This window comes from Heloderma suspectum, chromosome 1 (genome assembly GCF_057233095.1).
Source record: "Heloderma suspectum isolate Gila_16-S chromosome 1, 16-S_ref, whole genome shotgun sequence".
In the NCBI taxonomy this organism is placed as follows: Eukaryota; Metazoa; Chordata; class Lepidosauria; order Squamata; family Helodermatidae; genus Heloderma; species Heloderma suspectum.
This window is the reverse complement of record NC_139458.1, coordinates 54,515,622-54,537,406: the sequence shown is the minus strand read 5'-3', so window position 1 is coordinate 54,537,406 and position 21,785 is coordinate 54,515,622. Positions and strand designations below refer to the sequence as shown.

At 43.3% G+C, this 21,785-nt stretch overlaps 1 protein-coding gene across 2 annotated transcripts in view; it reads right to left on the bottom strand.

Annotated features, from left to right (window-relative positions):
* BAZ1A (bromodomain adjacent to zinc finger domain 1A) overlaps positions 1-21,785 on the bottom strand; it is a 108,758-nt gene that overhangs the window by 73,761 nt on the left and 13,212 nt on the right. The window contains exons 4-8 of one of the 2 annotated variants that reach the window (XM_084843814.1): positions 20,003-20,124; positions 17,488-17,598; positions 16,581-16,687; positions 11,689-11,779; positions 236-2,562 (exon numbers count right to left, since the gene is read on the bottom strand). In XM_084843814.1, the coding sequence (XP_084699940.1) occupies positions 2,446-2,562; positions 11,689-11,779; positions 16,581-16,687; positions 17,488-17,598; positions 20,003-20,124 (548 nt within the window). In that variant the 3' untranslated portion in view covers positions 236-2,445. Of the gene's footprint in view, positions 1-235; positions 2,563-11,688; positions 11,780-16,580; positions 16,688-17,487; positions 17,599-20,002; positions 20,125-21,785 lie in introns of those variants that run through there. The other variant, XM_084843825.1, reaches the window with a different exon arrangement.

Below are 21,785 nucleotides of genomic sequence, written 5' to 3'. Positions count from 1 at the left end.
CACAGACTGACTTTAGGGAAGATTCAAGCTCCTCTGCTCCTTTTTCTGATGGCAGCCACAGAATGTGACAAATTCTAAACTGGAGCAGGAAACAGCCTACAGCCATCAAAATAAAAGCCCTTGATCTTTGGGGGATGGGCAGGGGGAAGCAGACGGAAACAACTCTCTTAAAAAGCATGCACAGATTTCCCCTTGTTCAGGAATATCAGGAAGAAAAGAAACCATTCTTACAATTGGGGAGATTCAGTTTTTATTTGCTACAGCTAAATTTGAAAACCCAGCTAAAATTCAAGTATATAATACTTGGAATTGTTAGATCTTTATGTCCATGAGCAGAATCTGATTCAATCCCATTTGCTATTAACTGGTCTCTAAAGATCTGGTATAGATGTCTCAAGGCCTGAGAGAAATACAATAAAGAAAGAAGTTCAATATGCCAGACAGTAGTAGCACTCAAACCGACTGAATACAAGAAATATTGCTAAAAACTGGGACAAACTAACAACGGTTGTGGACTTGTAAGAATGGTAAGTGGGTCTTACTTGCATAGGATTGCATGCATTGCTATTAGCCACAAAAGCACAGCTGAATAACATCATCCACATGTCCGTCCCCCCCGCTTTTTTTTTTAATCAATAGAGCCACTGTGGTCAAACTGTAGGTAACACTTTCCTTCAAACATAAGATACCAAATTTGTGGTGTTAAAAAAAGAAAATCTGAAAATTACTTTAAATGGACTGAATATAAGGAGCACTTAGGGCGCAATCCTATGGCGGCTAGACAGCGTCTAGAGGGCCGTAGGATTTTTCGTTTTCTGGGAGCGGAGCTCAGAGTCAGAGCTCTGAGGTTGGTTCTCAGAAAACTAACTCCCCACTGCCTCATAGGCAGCATGGTTTGTCCCCAGCTCTGCAGTGCAGAGCAGCCGAAAAGGGGGCATTCCATGGGGCGGGGACAGTGGAAGCGCCATTATGATGCTTCCTATGTGCCGCCTGGCCATCCCCACCCCCTGCTCCGATGTGCCCTGGCCAGACAGCCAAAATTGGCCATTTGGCTGCAAATGCAGGGCGGACGGAGTGAGAGGAGAAGATCCCCTCTGCACTCCGCTCACTCTGCATTGGATAGTTAGTCACCTCTAAACTTGAAGGCGACCAACTATCCCCATAGGATTGTGCCCTTAATTTCATGAGACAGCCTATATACCTGACACTACTGTATGTTTCTGTTCTAGTTCTTAATAAGAAGCGTAGGAGTTTTATGAGAATATTTTTCATCCACACGATATCTTAGGCACTTTCTCACACCTGAGATATAAGATGCAGTTTGCTGCTTAAAAAAAAAATAAAGAGTTCACTATTAAAAGAATGGCACTCACTTAGCCCAGGGATAGGCAACCTTTTTGCCCCTGGGGGCCACATATGGCCACTGGTAGATGGCTGAGGATGGGCAGGGCCTAGACTTAAGCACACATATTCGCAACCATCCACCCACTTCATTCACACATTTAATTCACACATTTACCTCCCCTTCAACTTCTATGCTAGCTGCGGGAAAAGAGATCTGTTTCTCTCAGCTTAGCATAGGAGAGCGAGCTGCTAATAGGGAAAAATATGTGATTTAGCCATTTAAAAGAAAATTAAAGTGAGAGGAATTAGCTGGGTCACTTCCTCCTTGCTCTAGAAAGCTCTACCAATTAATAATCACTGCTTTATTACTTTTCCTCCTGTGGAGAATACATGCTTGCCCTTTTTTGCATGGGAGTGCATGCCTCCTGGGTTTTCCGCTGCTCCCCTTTTAAGTGGGGGAGATACATGCTATCCAGTCAGGATAGTTCAATAACTACGTACACTCAGCAATCTTATAGCAATCAGACACTCACTGAAAGGAAAAGTCAGATTAAATGGCAAACTTCAGCCTGAATGCTGGGGAAAAAACAAAGGAAGCATGCTCATCTGTACCCTCTGCAAGCAAGATGCAACACACAGGAAGGATCATCTGTGCTATGTACCACATGTTTAAACACTAGGGAAAGGTGAAGATAATTCTAGCACAAAAAGGGATAAATATTTCAGATTGTGATACATGCTGCATTTCCTTTTCTTTAGCTGTGGACAACAATACTTACCAATCCCCACTAGAAATGCACCAAGCAAATTCTATTTAAGGCATAATCCTATGCATGTTTAGACAGAAAAAAGGCCTACAACTTCCAGCACAGCTTAACCAGAATGTCTGGTTGGGGCATGAAGGGAGTGGTAGGCATTTTTCCATCTAAACATGCATAGGATTACACCCTTAAACTCCTTTTTATTTACACAACCAAGAACATGTCTGTGGTTTTCCATATTCTTCTCTCTGACCCAAAAGGCTGCTCCCTTCACACAGTGTTCACTGAAGAACTGTGGAACTAGTATTCGATGCAGTTTGAATGTCAGAACATATTTATTCTAGAGAACCTTGTATAAGTAAATTTGTTCAAGTGCTTCTCTATCAGCATCTTCTTCCAAGAATACATCATAGTGCAATGGTATTGTTTCTACCCACAGGTTGAGCCGAATATCCACCTGAAAATAAATTAAAACAAAAATGTTTTCATACTTGATCCTGTTTCCAGGGCATATCAACCTCATGTCTACTGATGAAGGCAGTTAATAAAAGGATATCTTGAGTGCTATTAGTTGCCTTGAGCGCCATTTTTCTTGTGGTAAAAATCAAATAAATATCTAAATAAAATATTGTTGTGCTATAGGACCATTACAGGCAGTCTTCAAGGTACATGTACGCATGCTTTAGTATCTTGTGCCAGATATGGGGCTGTAGCATTGGTGGTGGTAAGCCACTGCTTTGCAAGTAACAGTACTAAGCACCTGGTGAACCTAGCAAAAGCATAATATTTTCTTCCTGTTAATGATACACGCAGCTTTTTCTTCTTATCCATCTTATTCACCGGCTCTCTTATTCACAGGACTATTTTACAATGTGGTAAGAGCCTGAATAAAATATTAAGAGGGATCACTTTAGCCAGAAACTCAAAACAGCACAGACATTTACCATTTAAAGATCTAATTCTCTGAACCCCGTAGAGCTTTTTTGCTTGATTTCCAGGTAAAATGTAAGGTGTTAGTGATTGAGGGTGCAATCCTATGGAACGCGCCCTGGGTACTTGTAAGCCTCCGAACTCGGGGGCTCCAGTGCATAGCAGGAAGCACATCATGATCCAATGCAGAGCAGGCAGCGCATCAGAGGGATTTCACCCATCTAGCAGAGGCTTTGGGGAGGGAAGGATGCTGGAGTTACATCATAGCCCCACATCCCCAGTCTCCTCCCCTCCCCTGGGAATGCCCCTTTTCATCCCCTACAAACTCACATTGTGAGTTGAACTCCTAGCAGCAGCCAGGGTGAGTCTTTTTGTACGGGCTACGAGTGGGGGGGAGGGGCGGGGGCAGGGTGTGTGGTTTCCTGACTCTGAGCTTGGAGCACTGTCTCTTAGCTCAGAAACAGGAAACTGAAATATCCAACGTCCCCTAGTCACTGTTTAAGGGACATAGGATTGATCTCTCAACTACTGTACAGCATCAACAAAGATACTTTAGATACTGCCTGTAAGCCATCATTATTTATTGTCATAGTGAACTTGGGTGGCTGAGTGCTTATCAGTTTGGAAGCAAAACAGGCAGTGATTTCTACATGTTTGGTACACCATCTTGATGTCTTTGGATTTGTTGTTGTTCAGTCGTTCAGTCGTGTCCGACTCTTCGTGACCCCATGGACCATAGCACGCCAGGCCTTCCTGTCCTGCGCACTCTCCCGGAGTGTGCTCAGGTTCATATTCATTGCATCGGTGATGCTATCTAGCCATCTCATCCTCTGCTGTCCCCTTCTCCTTTTGCCTTCAGTCTTTCCCAGCATCAGGGTCTTTTCCAGAGAGTTTTCTCTTCGCATTAGGTGGCCAAAATATTTGAGCTTCAGCTTCAGTATCTGTCCTTCCAATGAGCACTCAGGGTTGATTTCCTTTAGGATGGACTGATTTGACCTCCTTGCAGTCCAGGCGACTCGTAAGAGTCTTCTCCAGCACCACAGTTCGAAAGCATCAATTCTTCGGCGCTCAGCCTTCCTTATAGTCCAGCTCTCACAGCCATACATTACTACTGGGAAAACCATAGCTTTGATTAGACGGACCTTTGTTGGCAAGGTGATGTCTCTGCTTCTTACTATGCTGTCTAGGTTTGCCATAGCTTTCCTCCCAAGGAGCAAGCGTCTTTTAATTTCATGGCTACAGTCACCATCTGCGGTGATCTTGGAGCCCAAGAAAGTAAAATCTGTCACTGCTTGCATTTCTTTCGCTTCTATATGCCAGGAAGTGATAGGGCCAGATGCCATGATCTTAGTTTTTTTAACGTTGAGTTTCAAACCAGCTTTTGCATTCTCCTCTTTCACCCTCAACAAAAGGCTCTTTAGATCCTCTTCACTTTCTGCCATTAGGGTGGTATCGTCTGCATATCGGAGGTTGTTGATAATTCTCCCAGCAATCTTAATTCCGACCTCTGATTCATCCAACCCGGCATTTCTCATGATGTACTCTGCATATAAGTTAAATAAGCAGGGTGACAATATGCAGCCTTGTCGTACTCCTTTCCCAATTTTGAACCAATCGGTTGTTCCATGTCTGGTTCTTACTGTTGCTTCTTGACCCTCGTACAGGTTTCTCAGGAGACAGGTAAGGTGGTCTGGTACTCCCATCACTTTAAGAATTTGCCACAGTTTGTTGTGATCCACACAATCAAAGGCTTTAGCGTAGTCAATGAAGCAGAAATAGATGTTTTTCTGGAATTCTCTTGCTTTCTCCATGATGCAGCGAATGTTGGCGATTTGATCTCTAGTTCCTCTGCCTCTTCGAAACCCAGCTTGTACTTCCGGTAGTTCTCGGTTCGCATACTGCTGAAGCCTAGCTTGTAGGATTTTGAGCATCACCTTGCTGGCATGTGAAATGAGCGCAATGGTGCGGTAGTTTGAACACTCTTTGGCGTTGCCCTTCTTTGGAATTGGAATGTAAACTGACCTTTTCCAGTCTTGCGGCCATTGCTGAGTGTTCCAAATTTGTTGGCATATTGAATGCAGCACTTTAACAGCATCATCTTTTAGGATTTTAAATAGCTCAGCTGGAATACTGTCATCTCCGCTAGCTTTGTTATTACTAATGCTTCCTAAGGCCCACTTGACTTCACTCTCGAGGATGTCCGGCTCAAGTTCAGTGACCGCACTATCATGGCTATCAAGGACATTACTATCATGGCTATCAAGGACAATAAGATCTTTCCTGTATAGTTCTTCTGTGTATTCTTTCCACCTCTTCTTAATGTCATCTGCTTCTGTGAGGTCCCTGCCTTCTTTGTCCTTTATCATGCCCGTCTTTGCACAAAACGTTCCCTTGAGATCTCCAATTTTCTTGAAGAGATCTCTAGTCTTTCCCATTCTGTTGTTTTCCTCGATTTCTTTGCATTGTTCATTTAAGAAGGCCTTCTTGTCTCTCCTTGCTATTCTCTGGAACTCTGCATTCAGTTGGATATATCTTCCCCTTTCTCCCTTGCTTTTTGCTTCCCTTCTTTCCTCAGCTACTTGTAAAGCCTCATCACACAGCCACTTGGCTTTCTTGCATTTCTTTTTCTTTGGGATGGATTTCGTTGCTGCCTCCTGAACAATGTTACGGAACTCCGTCCACAGTTCCTCAGGCACTCTATCTATCAGGTCTAATCCCTGAAATCTATTCCTCACCTCCACTGTATATTCATAAGGGATATGATTTTGGTCATACCCGAATGGTTTAGTGGTTTTCCCTACGTTCTTCAATTTCAGCCAAAATTTTGCAAGAAGCAGCTCATGATCTGAGCCACAGTCAGCTCCAGGTCTTGTTTTTACTGAGTGTATGGAGCTTCTCCATCTTTGGCTGCAAAGGACATAATCAATCTGATTTCAATATTGAACATCTGGTGATGTCCATGTGTAGAGTCGTCTCTTGTGCTGTTGGAAAAGAGTGTTTTCTATGATCAGCGTGTTCTCTTGGCAAAACTCTATTAGCTTTTGTCCTGCTTCATTTTGTACACCAAGGCCATGCCTGCCTGTTATCCCGGTGATTTCTTGACTTCCTACTTTAGCATTCCAATCCCCTATGATGAAGAGGACATCTTTTTTTGGTGTTAGTTCTAGAAGGTGTTGGAGGTCTTCATAGAACCGATCAACCTCAGCTTCTTCGGCCTCAGTGGTTGGGGCATAGACTTGAATTACTGTGATGTTGAATGGTTTGCCTTGGATTCGTACTGAGATCATTCTATCATTTTTAAGATTGTACCCCAGTTCTGCTTTTCCTACCCTTTTGTTGACTATGAGTGCTACTCCATTTCTTCTCAGGGATTCTTGCCCACAATAGTAGATATGATGGTCACCTGAATTAAATTCGCCCATGCCTGTCCATTTTAGTTCGCTGATTCCCAAGATGTCGATGTTCAATCTTGCCATCTCATGTTTGACCACCTCCAGCTTACCTTGATTCATTGATCCAACATTCCAGGTTCCTAAACAGTATTGTTCTTTACAGCATCGGATTTTCTTTTCACCACCAGACACATCCACAGCTGAGTGTCCTTTCGGCTTTGGCCCAGCCGCTTCACTCTTTCTGGTGCTACTTGGAAATACCCTCTGCTCTTCCCCAGTAGTATATTGGACACCTTCTGACCTTAGGGGCTCATCTTCCGGCGTCATATCTTTTAGCCTTGTGATACGTTCCATGGGGTTTTCTTGGCAAGAATACTGGAGTGGGTTGCCATTTCCTTCTCCAGTGGACCACATTTTGTCAGAACTCTCTGCCATGACCTGTCCGTCTTGGGTGGCCCTGCACGGCATAGCTTATGGCTTCACTGAGTTACGCAAGCCCCTTCGCCACAAGGCAGTGATCCATGAAGGGGAGTCTTTGGATAAAGGCTGGTTAAAAAAGCATCATCATCATGGGTTGGATCCAATGGTGTCATTCCTCAGATGGAACTTCTTCTGTCAGCAGACCCAGGAGACGGGTGATTCCCCCTTGCCCCACAGCCCTCCACCCACCCTCAGAATCTGGTCTGGAAACCTGGGAGACCCTCCAAAGCAGATTTTCAGGTGGCATGGAGGCTGCAGTGGGGAGGAGAGAGGGAGAAAGACCTGATGCACTAGCAGACTTCCCGTAGCATTACATTGGATTTAACTCATTAATAAGAATAATACTTGGGGAACTCTCTAGTTATGAAAGTCTAGTTTTGTAAATTAAAAGAAAAATAAATGTAAACACCCAAAGATAATAGGGATTTGTGACCTTCCATGATGTATGGAATATTGATGTATCAGTTGAGGGGGGGTGGGTGGAATCCTGAACAAAAATAAACTGGAGAGGAAGGAAGAAGAGGGTATTTGTCAAGTCCCTAATGTACTAAAATAAGTATCCTGGAGGGGCGGGGATTAGGGTAGGAGTGGGGGGTTGTGTGCATTAGCATAAGAAAGACAACCCTTCCTGCACTATACAGGAATCTTTTAGAAAGAAGGAAAGGAAAGAAGACACCTTTTCTCAGTCTCCAGGCACCCCACACCCCTGGTCAATATAACTATAAAATGCTCAGGTTCAAGGCTGGAAGCACTATAGGAACATAGGAAACTACTTTATACCAGCTCAGGCTATTTGTCCATCTAATCCAATATTGTCTACCTTACCTTACATCTCTCCAAGATCTCTGGCAGAAGTCTTTCATGCCACTCACTACCTTTTAGCACAGGAAGAGAAGGCTTCAGGGTGGCTGGAAACAAAACAAAAAGATATCCTTTTCACCTTTCCCCCTCCCACCAACAAGGGCTGAACAGGATTCTAAGGCTCCTGTTCCAGGCTGGCTGGAGCCATGAAAAGAAGCACTTCTCTTGGGGTGGGGTGGGGGCACACTACAACATTTTGTTGCAATCTTATTTGTATCTACTAATTTTTATCTGGATACTTCTCTCTGCTTTTAAGGTTCAATAGCATGAAGGTCCCTTTATCTAGACTTCTCTGACCTAACAAAATAGCTTTGTATCCTTCAAGGCACAAGAGAAATCTATTTATATATTAGACCTGATGTTGGCTGTAAAGAGGAGAACAAGGGTGTATTTATTTAGCTATTTGCTATGTGTTGTTTGTGGAATTACTTAGAGTGTCATTCCATGGATCTCTCATACTTGCTAATGCTTGCCAAATGTTACTGTTCTGGCACAGCCAGAGGAAATTTTCTTCCACTAGTTCCACCAATGTTGTCATCATCATTTATAGCTTGAAGGTGTCAGAGTTACCCTCAAATGCAGTATGTTCTGCAACTCCTAACAGGTAGAAGAGCAGATATGCCAGCTCAGGGAATTAAGCAAAAAAACTAAGGCTGGGCAAAAGTCTCCTCACCACCACTTTTCTTCCCAAGAAAGGTGTGTGAGTAGGGGGGGTACTTGGGGACATTCATGCCCCTCCCCCACAAAAGCTGTTTGACTTTCAGGTGGATGGGGGTCTCGTACTTACAGTCATTTATGAAGTGGTCCAAGGGCTTTTTAAGTTTTTATTTTAATTTCAGAAGCCAAGTTGTGAGTTTGGCAGCAGCCCAGCAGCTACACACTTTGAAATGGAGCTGCTAAAACCCCTGGGAATGACAAGATGACATGGCATCATTCTCAGGGGCATTGAATGGAAGAAAAGATGGTTGTGGGGCTATTCCATTTTGTTTGTTTAATTCTGTGTATTCCTTGAGCAATCAAGCAAATCTGCTGCATGAGTTTGTTGCCACCATGCTGTTTCAATATGACAGATGCAATTCGTTTAAAAGGTGGGGAACTGCATCAAAATTCTGCAGTATATCCTTAGCCTCTAATAGGAGTAATCCTGTGCAGGGCTTCAGCCAGCTTAGAACAAGAGCCTTGTAAAACTGTTTGGGGATTGCCAGGGTGAGGGGGAGAAGTTTCAGGAGGATGTGGGGGAGGGGAAAATCCCACTCACTCCTCACCGTTCTGAAATGTTCCTCTTGCTGTGCTATAAAATTCTGAATACCTAAGGTTTGAAGCTGGTTGCTAGGTCAAAACCTGAGTACTTTATTGCTGTGTGTACATGACAGGAGGTTTCTGGAGAATCAGAAAGGGAAAAGGTGTCCCTTTTCCCCTCCTGAAACTGTCCAGTTGAGAAAGGAAACATTTAACCTTATAACATGCATCCACTAATCCCTCTGCTTGTGATACTATGATGATGATGAACATGGATGTACCATCTTATCTTCTAAAAAGCCATCAAGGCAGCGTACAACAAATTAAAACAATAAAGCTTTAAAAACAGTAAAAACACAAAGGGAGCAATTATATGGCCCCTAGACAGAGCCTGGGGAGCCATAGGATAGTTTGGATTCCTGGATCCGAGGTTGGAGTCAGTGCTCTGACCTCGGACCCAGGAATCCAAGCTCCCTGCCCTCCCACTGCCAGCTGCCTGTCTGGGAATCCTGCCTGCTGCCTTCCCAAGGTCACAAAGACCTCTGAGAGGAGAGACTGGGGGCGTGCCGGCAGGCAGGGAGCGGAGGGGACTGCGGAGGTTGGCTCATACCTTATCCCCAGGCCTTCACAGGCTCCTTCCCTCCTGTTCCACGAGCCAAAAACCCTGTCTAGGTAAAATGCAAAGCAGGAGGAGCACAAAAGTGAAGATTGCCTCCACCCCTCCTCTCACTCTGCATTGGATGGCCATAAGCCTCCAAGTTCGGAGGCTTACGACCATCCCAATAGGACTGTGCCCCCAAACATTAAAAGCTACACATTTTAAAGTCTTAAATTGAAAAGATGCATCTTTACACGCATTCTAAAGGCCAAGAGTGTGGGGATCAGCCATAGTTCTTAAGGGAGCACATTCCATAATTTGAGAGCAACACAGGAGCAGGCCCTTTCACAGGTGCCTGACAAAGAGGCCTCTGCAGGTAATGGTGTCCTCAACATGAGTCATGGAGATCTTGGTATACTGAAAGCTTGGAGGCTCAAAAAGGTCAATTCCACCCTCCATTTTTCTCCCCTCCCATCTTCACTTGAGCTGTTCAAAATTCTCGAAGCTCACAGGTCCTTTGGGGCTATATTTGGATTTCTAAAGCATTTATTTCTTTTAGGGCACAATCCTATGCATATTTAGACCACCATGGCTGGCTGAGAAATGGCTGGAGTTGTAGGACTTTTTTCTGTCTAAACATGCGTAGGATTGCGCCTTTAATTTACAAGATAATCTACTTCTGCATACTTTGGGATTCCCCTGAATAGTCAAAATCCCTGCTTGTCTTCCAAACTTACTACTCCCAAATACCCAAATTAATACCCAAATTTGGTATTAGACAAAATTAATATTTTTGGAGGGTAATTGAAAAGCAAACCTGCACATTCATGACAAAGACAGACTAAGCAGATGACACACAAAATTGTTTTTGTGTCACGGGCAAATGAACAGAAAAAGAACCACACCAGAATAAAATAAAGTGACCTGCAATCTAGACATACCCCCAAATGTATGTCAAATTTATGCTTTTAGATATGACAACGGCAATATTCAGAGATCAGCATGAAAGCATTTGTCTCCTCTGCTGCAGACCTCAAAGTTCCCACACTTCATCACAACTACTTCAAAGACAGGATCCAGTGTGAAACTGCTGAAGTAGATTTTATCAGCACATTTGATTCTGTACATTTAGTTCTTGATTAAGACCAAGAATTCTTTCTCACAACAGGTGTTAATTTAGTTTAGCATAGCTAGGAACATGGCATCACCTACTAGTGCTGTTGTGATGGTGCCACTTCTTACCTTGTATACATCTGAGCTGTAACAGACCTACCAGACCTTTTGCATTACATGGCTTTTTGACCCCACCGTTAACAATTTTTTTCTTCTACATTCATGTATATACACAACTGTCAACTGAAGAAAACCATTAATCTGGTGTGGGAGCTTCAGCCCTTGAATTTTATGCCAGAATAATTTTTTCATCTTCAAGGTGCTACAAGACTTTTATTTATCTAAGAATCTGTGACCAAGCTGCATTTTGAGTCATGACATCACATTCCCATTTGCTGTGGGTGAAACAAAGCCTCAACAACTCCTCCATGATAGAAGTGTGCTATTGATCAGCACCTATTTTATTTATTTATTTTTAAAACATTTCTATCCCGCCCTACATCATTAAGATCTCAGGGCAGCATACAGATAAAATCAATTTAAACACTATAAAACAATAAATAATTTAAACACCTAAAAACATATTAAGCTATTAAACAAGCTAAAACCAGTTAAAATCTAAAACAATAAAACAGTTAAAACAACGTGCTAGGAAATGCATTTAGCCCTCAAAGGCTTTGGTAAAAAGCCATGTTTTTACTTGGTGCCGAAACGAGGCCAATGTTTGCGTCAATCAAACCTCCAAGGGGAGGGCATTCCACAACCGGGGTGCCACAGCAGAGAAGGCCCTCTCCCATGACCCACTGTAGTGTATGTTCTTGTACTGGTGGGATGCAGAGGAGGGCCCCTCCAACCGATCTCAGTTCTCGGGCAGGCATATATGATGATTCATGTTTTATCTACATAAAGTAGCATTCTCTATAAAGAGGACAGACTTGACAGCTAAATCCTTTGAAAAACAGTTCCTTACCTGAAGATCTGAAAGAGATTTCTCAAGGCTTGGGACAGTCACTAATAAGGACCCTTTCTTTCTCACATTTTGACTGATGAATTTCCAGGATCTAGGAAAAAGTATTAGATTTCTTATGAAGCAACCCTTCCAGAAATTCTGAGCATATAGAACACAGCATGCTCCCAATGAAGTGTAGTTCTCATCTATTATTCGGTCTTGTGAGTCTGCTCGAGCTCCATGTGAAAGGGAAGGACCCACAAATCCTGAGCATAATACTGGAAGCCTAGCTTGGCCTGCATGAGCATCACAGCCTTTTGAAGGGTTAGCATCAAGGCATCAGGTTGGAACTTCCACTACATATCTATTTTCTTTGCACATCTACACATTTATTTTGACATATCAGATAATATATTCTTTTTTTAAATAAAAGACATAGAAATGAATGTCTCTGGTATATTATTCTATCATACTTGTAAGAATAATAAAATACAGATAAAGAACAAGACATTATACAAAACATTTGCAATAACCTTTAGAAGAGTTTTGTAGAAGTCAGGTCCATAGTCCAGTCTGGTGTAATATAGGACACATGTCATATTTCTCCTTTGTAGCACACTTATCAGATCCCTCCGCTACCATTTTATCTGGGACATCTGCCTACGCTATTTAAACGAAAAAAAAAAACTATTTCAAGGGATTTATTTAAATAAAAATAGAGTAGCTAAACCTTCAAAAATTAAAATAAAGAAATTGTATATCTGTAAATATGCTCCCCAATAAACATCTTTATAAGAGAGTGAGGATTCATAAACAATGAAAATGCTAAAAAAGGATCACTGGCTCAAGACCATAAGAACATAAGAAGAGCCCTGCTGGATCAGACCCAGGGTCCCTCTAGTCCAGCATTCTGTTCACACTGGCCAGCCAGCTGTTGACTGAACCCACAAGCAGGACATGAGTGCAACAGCACACTCTCACCCATGTTCCCCCACAACTGGTATACTTAGGCATACTTCCCCTGGTACTGGAGGTAGCATATAGCCATTGGGGCTAGTAGCCGTTGATAGCCTTCTCCTCCAGGAATTTGTCTAATGCCCTTCTAAAGCTATCCAAATGGGTGGCCATCACTAGGTCCTGTGGAAGTGATAGTTTGACTATGTGCTGTGTGAAGAAGTACTTTCTTTTATCTGTCCTGAATCTCCTACTAATCAGCTAGTATTTTAGTATTATGAGAGAGGGAGAAAAATGTCTCCACTTTCTCTACACCATGCATAATTTTGGTATCAGCTGTTATGCATATAATTTGATTTTTTTTTAACATGATTCCTTTGTTAAAGAAATCCAAGTGACTGACCCTTTCAAAAGAAGACACCAGCACGGTGGTACAGAGTGAACCAGTAGGTAAACTTAGACAAACTGCAATCAGCCATAATATGCCAAAATGCTTCATATTGTGCAGATCTGTCAAGTTTAGGATAATTTCAATGTATGTTTAAAAGAAAATGGCAAGCTGATTTCAGTAAAAACAGTTTTGCCAAGGGTACAAGAACTGAAGCTGGTAAACAAGAATGCCTTAGGCAACCTAAGAACATAAGAAGAGCTATGCTGGATCAGACCAAGGGGCCATCTAGTCCAGCATTCTGTTCACACAACAGACAACCAGCTGTCGACCAGGAACTGACAAGTAGGACATGAGCAGGACATGAGCACAACAGCACCCTCCCACCCATGTTCCCCAGCAATTGGTGTACACAGGCTCACTGCCTCTAGTACTGGGGGTAGAACATAGTCATCAAGAATTCATCCAACCTCCTTTTAAAGCCATCCAAACCGGTGGCTATCACTACGTCCTGTGGTAGGGAATTCCATAGTTTAACTATGCGCTGTGTGAAGAAGTACTTCCTTTTATCTGTCCTGAATCTCCCACTAATCAGCTTCATAGGATGACCCCAGGTTCTAGAATTTTGAGAGAGGGACAAAAATGTCTCCCTATCCACATTCTCCACACCATGCATAATTTTCATAGAATCATAGAATAGTAGGGTTGGAAAGGGTGTATAAGCCCATCAAGTCCAGATGTCAGGGTTGGATCTGAGCCCATAGAGTCCCAAAGCAGCTCTGGTTCTGAGGAGGAGATACAATCCGTGGGAGAGGAACTCTCTCATGTTTCAGAGGCGCAGATGGAGGGGGAGCCACCCCACCGCTCACATTCCTGGGAGCAACAGTGACCCTGCCATGGAAAGGGAGGGACAACTTGAGCTTTTAGACGCGAGGCGCGGGCACAAGTGAAAGGTTGCAGGAGCCAAGCTTAGGCGTTCAGCCCGATTGGCTCGACATCAACAGCTGCGCCCCGAGGCCCCATGGGGGAGCAGGAGACCTTCCCCTCCTACTCCTTAAGTTCAGAGAGTTGCCATGCTTTTCCCCAAATGGAGACCAACTGATGTCCTAACTCTTAGAAACCTCTAATAGGCTGTTCTCTCATAGGGGACACACTCCAGCCCCTTGATCATTTTAGGGAGCAATCTTACCGGGGTAGGTGGCCGCCTCCAAAATTGGAGGTGACTGCCTATCCAATGCAGGGCAGGAGAAGTGCGGAGGGGATTGTCCCCTCCAAGCTTCAGCCACCCTGCATTTGCAGCTAGACAGCTGATTTCGGCTTTCTAGCAGCGGGAAGGCAGAGCGGAGGAAGCGGCTACCGGACGACATGTTGGATGTGTCGTACTGGTGTTTCTGCTTTCCCCGCCCCAGAATGCCCCCAGGATCACCCCGTTTTTGCTGCTCTGTGCTCCTCTTCCAAGTGCAGGGCCATTCCAAGCTGCCTGCGAGGCAGTGCGGGAGAGGGGAAGGTCAGTTCCCGGAAACTGACTTATCCTATGGCTGTCTAACTGCTGAGCAGCAGCCATAGGATTGCTCCCTTAGTTGCCCCTTTCTGCACTTTTTCCAGCTCCACAATATCTTATTTTAGGTGTGGTGACCAGAACTGTACACAGTATTCCAAGTGTGGTCGCACCATAGATTTGTATAGGGGCAGTATGATATTGGCAGTTTTAGTCTCAATTCCTTTTCTAACTATGCCTAACATGGAGGTTGACTTTTTTTACTGGATTGACATCTTCACTGAGCTGTCCAACACAACCCCAAGATCTCTTTCCTGGTCAGTCACTGCTAGGTCAGATCCCAACAGGTTCTGAAAAAATCCCTGAAGTTGGGATTTTTTGCCCCAATATGCATCACTTTACACTTGCTTACACTGAACTGCATTTGCTATTTAGATGCCTATACTTCCAGTTTGGAGAGATCCTTTTGGAGCTCTTCGTAATCTCTTTTTGTTTTAACCATCCTAAATAATTTGGTGTCATCCACAAACTTGGCCACTTCACTGCTCACTCCAAATTCCAGATCATTTATGAACTGGTTGAAAAGCATTGGTCCTAATACAGATCCCTGGGGGACCCCACTATTTACTTCTCTCCATTGGGAGAATTTACCTTTTATTCCTCCTCTCTGCTTCCTTTTCTTTAACCAGTTACTGATCCATAAGAGGACCTGTCCTCTTAGTCCATGACTGCTAGGTTTGCTCAGGAGTCTTTGGTGAGGGACTTTGTCGAAAGCCTTTTGGAAGCCCACGTAAACAATGTCTACCAGATCACCCCTGTCAACATGTTTATTGACACTAAAAAAGAAAGGAAAGGTTCCTCCTGTGATACTAACCGGCCTGTAATTTCCTGGATCCCTTTTTGAAAATAGGTGTTACATTGGTCATCTTCCAGTCCTCTGGTATAGAGGCTGATCTTAGGGACATGTTGCATACTTTGGTCAGAAATAGGGATGTCAAAGAATTCCGCCATGAACTCCAGTGAGGCCGGATTCTTTAGAATCCGTCCCCAAGGAATCCATGGCGGAATGGCCTCCCCGCCCCCTGCCACCCCGCGGAATCCCCCCAGGACGGAGCGTACCTGGTGGCGGTTGCGGCAGCGGATGCGGCTGGTCTCCCGGCCACTGCTGGGCTGCTGCGGCCGCCATTTGCGTGGCTGCCTTTGTTCATGATAGGCTATGTAAATACTTACATAGCCTATCACGGCAAAGAGCAGCCATGCAAATGGCCATACGTACGTAGCCTATCACGGCAAAGATATTTGTGCCCCTGCTCTTTGCCGTAATAAGCTACATAAGTATTTACGTAGGCTATCACAGTAAAAGGCCACCATTTGCGTCCCTGCCTTTTGCTGTGATAGGCTATGTAAATACTTATGTAGCCTATCACGGTTTACTGCAAGGACGCAAATGGTGGCCGCTACAATAGCCGCCATTTGCGGCCATAGCAGCCCGGCAGTGGCTGGAACTCTGGCTATGGCTGGCCCTGGCCGGCGGCTCCGTAGAGCCACCGTGGAGCGGAGCCGGCCGGGGAGGATTCCAGGGGGGGGGACGGCGCGCCTCCCCACTACCGTGGATTGCCCGGCACAGAGCCAGGTAGGGGTTTCGTACATCCCTAGTTAGAAGATCTGCAATTTCATATTTGAGTTCTTTGAGAACTCTAGGATGGATACCATCTGGGCCCGGTGATTTATTTGCTTTCAGTTTATCAATAAGGTTGGGAACTTCATCTTTCGTCACCAGATCTTTGAATGACTTAGTACAACAGAGGGGAAACTGACTGGTTTCATTTTGGGGATATCATCATTATAGCTGCTGCTAGAGCATGGACAATTTTGATCTTTTGTCCCTAATTTCAACAAGGTATTTGTACCCCAATAAAAGGGGAACACGTAATATCTCTAATAATGTTCACAACTTATATTTTAAAAAATTACATTTCAGGTCTGAGTATTAAAAAGTGGTGGTAGGGGACATATGCAAGGCTAGTTGTATTGTCAAAAATGTATTCCTAGTTTCTAGAACACACAGCTTACCTGGCCTGTTCTGATCTCTCAAGGAAATATTCAAAGACATTATTCATTACAACAACGTCCGCATTCTGAAGAAGTGAAGGCTGAGTACAAATGTCTGCATTAAGCACCTGAAAGGAAATAATTTTGTAACTTTTAACATACAAGATTGTCTGGTGATAATCCTACCACTAAAAACTACAGGTTATGAAAAAATTACCTGTTTTGATCTCTCCTGCAGTCTTTTTTCAGTGTCCATCGCTCATCTCTTGACCAATACATTACAAAATAATTTTCCAGTAACATCAATGAGCGTTCATGCCATTTTTGTAGTGCAGGAGTGCCAAACCAATTTGCAGTGGGAAGCTGAACTGCCACCCAGTTGGTCCTCCATGGACCAGATGACATCAGTCATCAACCAATAAAACATTTTGAATTGTTAGAGTATCTCTTCAACATTATGAATATTCATATTTTATCATCTTCCTCTGGCCTGCTTTTAATTCTTGAACAGAGTGTGCAGGACTGAGGCTGTTATGCAGTTGTATTGAGCCAGCTGACAGTTTCAGTCATATTCATTTGAAAACTGTTAGAGGCATTACATCACTTCTCTGTGCAACCAAGATGGTGCTACATCTCCAGAAAAAAAAATCAGGCAGTATTCAACTGGATACTAGTGCTAATGTAAATTATGATGCACTAGTGTAACAGAACTCTAGTGCAACAGCATTAGCAAACGCAACAGGTTTTCTGGGAAATTCTGCCAGGCCAGCTTATGCTATTGGTTCTGCACTAGAGATCCTTACACGAGCGCAACATAATTTACATTAGTGCTCTTGTCCAATTGGATACCGCCCATTGTGTTGGAAAACAGATTCGCTAACCTGCAATCTCTATGTAAGTAAAACAGCTGCCAAATGTGTTGTTTCACCTTTATTCTTTCATCAAGTTGGTGTTTTGCAATGATAGCTTCCTGCAACCGGCAAAAGTCTGCATTCATTTCAACACCGCAGATCTGAGATGCTGAGCTATAAAAGAAGCCCTAAAACAAATTAAAAGAAAAGCTGATAATTTTTTTAAGTGCACTAAAATGTGAAGTTGAACTTCATTGGAATTTTATGTTTCATTTATCAATAGGACTTGCTTCCAAACTGATATACATAGGATGCAGTTGTAAGAATCTTAAGACATTTCAGGCCCTGTTGCAGAGGGGTGGGCAGCAGACACTGCTCACAATAGAGCTTAGCCCAACAATAGAAAGTATATCCCCCAAAAGTTTCTAACAGAAATTAGGATGAAGGTCTGATAGGACAGCTTGATAAACGTCTACAGGTTTAAGTACAATAAATGATAGAAATTGCATTTAGGCTATAATCCTATACCCATACTTATCTGGAAGCCAGTCCCATTGACTTCCTTCTGAGCAGACATGCATAGGATTGCACTGTTAGTATGTGATGGGAAAGGCACAAATTAAAACAAATATTAAATCTTCAAACCTGTGTGAAAAAATATACAGGTTATTAAGGGAGCAATCCTATCTAGATAGGCGGCTGCCTACGAACTATCGTTCCCTCTGCGCCTCTCCTGCCCTGCCTTTTCTGATAGACAGCCGTTTTCAGCTGTCTAGCCACGGGAGTGCTGAGTGGGAGAAGAGGCTGCTGTACGACACGTAGGATGTGTCATACAGGCACATCTGCTCTCCCCACCCCGCAATGCCCCCAGCCACACCCCTTTTCAGCCGCTCCGCGCTCCTCTCCCGAGCGCGGAGCACGGGGCTTCTCCGCACTGCCTCTGAGGCAGCGCGGACGTGGGGGGAGCTCGGTTTTCTGGGAACTGACCTTGGAGCGTGGGCTCCAAGGTTGGTTCCTGGAAAACAGAATATCCTATGGCCGTCTAGCCACTGTCTAGCGGCCATAGGATTGCTCCCTAAGATGTCCTTAAAACATGACATGATATTTCAGTTTTTGAAACCCTTTAACCCTCTGGCTAGAAAAGCAGTCTCTGCAGAGGAAATATGGCAAATTGCCACTTCTGTAATGGAAGCCAAGAATATGATGAAGAGAACTATTTTTTAAAAATGTGAATGCTTTATCTTGAGGCTATTTTCCATCTTAACATCATAAAAGGTTTTGGCTTTCCCATAATATGGCTAATAATTAACACAAGTTTCTATTTTAGGATAAATTTTGCTAAGATTCATGCTGCATCTATTTCATTTGTTAAATAATTTGTTGAGGTAATGCCAGGAAATAAGTGGATCCTTTACACAAATGACAAGGGTATCTATACAGGCCTTCCAAAGAAAAGTACAAGCATACATCCATGTCAAGACTAGAGCTCAATCAGGGAAGCTGTTATTTTTTATGAGCTATTGGTTTCCGTGAGGCTTTTTAAATCATACCATGGACCTAATCATTGTATAGCATACTACACCAGAGTGGTGTAGTGGTTAGAGTACTGAACTGGGGCTTGGGAGACCCAGGTTCTAATCCCTGCTTGGCTATGAAGCTCACTGGGTGACTTTGAGCCAGTCATTGACTTTCAGGCAAACGTACCTCACAGGGTTGTTGTGAGGATAAAATGGAGAGGAGGAGGATCATGTAAGCCACCTTGAGCTCCATGAAGGAAATATAGATATAAATGTAATGAATGAACAAATACAAATACATTTATTGCAGGATTTCAATTCTGCCTTCAAGTTTGAATTCCAAAGAAATGCTCAAGGAGGCTAATGTCAATAATTAAACCAAAAAACAATACAACACAATACAAAAGCAGCAAATAAAACAGTCAAAACCTGGTGGATTGGATCCAAGGCTGGCTACCTGCCAGCAGAATTGATTTCCTCTCCCCTACAGCCTCCCCTGCCCTCCCAACTTGCTCTTGAGGGCAGATGTGGGGGGGGGGGGCTGCAGGGGAGAAGAGAGAAAAGGGAAGTCCTGTTGTGCAATGTTGGATTTAACCCAATGACAGCAAAACTGAACCTGAATAAGAGAGTTTCCTGATTAAATATTTTATGTATTTATGATCTATATAGCTGCTGAACAGCAGTAATAGCTATTATAGAGGATAAGTCAAAGTAACATATTTTGAATTACCCAAACTGAATCAAAATAAATGCCCAGCATAACACCAAGCCAAACCTCTAGTTGGCCAAAGAGATACTGGGCAGCAACAATAAAAAAGTAACTGAAATATGCACCAGTTGCCTTTTGGCTTAGAGAAAAGAATGCATATGTCATATCACTTCTCTGGGTTTGAAGTATGAAGTCTAATAATATAGGACTCATATTATGAGAAAGCTTTTGAGCAAGATATATTAACAGAAAACAGCATATCTGCAAGCTAGCACATAGCACAGGAGGATGAGAATAGCCATTAAAAAAAAGGTGGTGGGAAATACATCACAGAAATTGTTAACCATTTTCTGGAGTGAATTTTACCCCAAATAAGACTGCACCAAGTCTGGAGCCAACGTCAACCAGAACCTTTCCTGTCAGGTCAGGCAGAACATACTGATAGAGAAACTTCAGTTCCGTGAGGGAAAAGGAATGGGAAATAAACCCTGGAAAATAAGAATAAAATAAAAGGCATTGCTGGAATGCTTATCAACCAATGTCAAATATTTAGGATTACATGGACCACCGCAAACCTTTCCAAGGAGAATTCTCATTTTCCTCTTGTCCGCTGACAAGAATACTCCACAACCACATGCAGAGATCTTTATCATCACCTACTGTGACTTCTGCTAAACTGTCAAAAACAGCTATGGATGTCATTCTATATTTCTTTACTTGAAAGTAACCCCAGTAAAACAGGATAGGATTGCAGAATTAGACATATTGCTACTCACATTTAAGAAATACAGCATACATTTCTGCAGAACTACTGCAGAACAGATACTCTGATTTGTTGCAGGCGTGGGGAACCTCTGGTCCATCCAGGGTCCTCAACTTGCCCTCCAGGGTTCCCCAGATGGCCACACCCCCTTCCCCTAGACTCACCCCCTTTCCCCCAACCACCTACCACCTATCATTTGGTGGTTTCCTGGCTTTTGTGCAGTTTTTTCCCCATTCTAAAAGGTTGAGATGCCTCTCCTAAGATTTAGTTACCGGCAGTTAAGAGCTTAACGTCACAATATGTTTGGTATTCTTTTGACCCACTCCCTTTGATTTTGGTCCTGCCCACAACTGGAACATGGCCCCTGAGAGCATCTCTGATATTTAATTCAGTGCTCGGGCTGAAAGGTCTCCATCCTTGCTTTGTTGATGTACGAGTGCTTCATAAGTTAAACAAGTGCTGGACTTGAATGAGTTGTTAACAGAATGAAGTACAGATTAGTGTCCTTTTCACACATTCAGAGAACACATGGAGGAGGTGGGGAAATCAGGACCACATCTGCAGTCCTCACTCCAGATCTTCATGTATTCAGCTGAAAGTCTGAACAGATCCTACACATATATACAAGTGGAATATACATAGGTTCTCTCTGTGCAATTGGAATATTGCAAAGCACATGGCTTCCAATTATGCATACAGAGCCCATGTATATACATACATATGCACAAGCTCTGTTTAGAGCAAGGATGGGCTGTATATGCCCCCCTCCCCCAGATGTTTTGTCCTACAACCCCCAGTAGCCCTCACCATTGGCTATGCTGGTTAGGAACGATGGGAGCGGTAGGCCAAAACATCTGGAGGGCCACATGTTGCTCACCCCTGGTTTATACCTTCAAGCTAATGTCTTGTTTCATTGATTGTAAGAAAACTGCTCTGGGAGCCTTTTTGGCTGAGAAGCAGCATAAAAATAAATAATGTGCTGAGGCTGGGGCAGGACCAGCAGGTATGATTCCAAACCCTCCTCCACACATTCACTGAATGCATGAACAGGGCGTAGAGTCGTCTCTACAGCTGTATCCTGACTTTGGAAACTTCTCCCTATGGGCAGCTGTTTGTACCCCACTTTAAATAATTTCAGCAGGCGCTTTTAATTAAATTGGCATTTGTCCATTGAAAACAGTTGGTGGTCTGCTTAATATTTTCCTCCCTAATTCCTTGATGTGTCCTGTTTTAGTATTCTTTCTTAGTTTTAGTGTTATTTCATTATTTTACTACTATTGTGTCATTGTTATACTGATGATGTGAGCACTTTCTGGCTGGACGCTTTTGATAAACTTGAAAAATAAAAATAAATAAGTGAAACAGCGGTAGCTTCCAAACACCTTT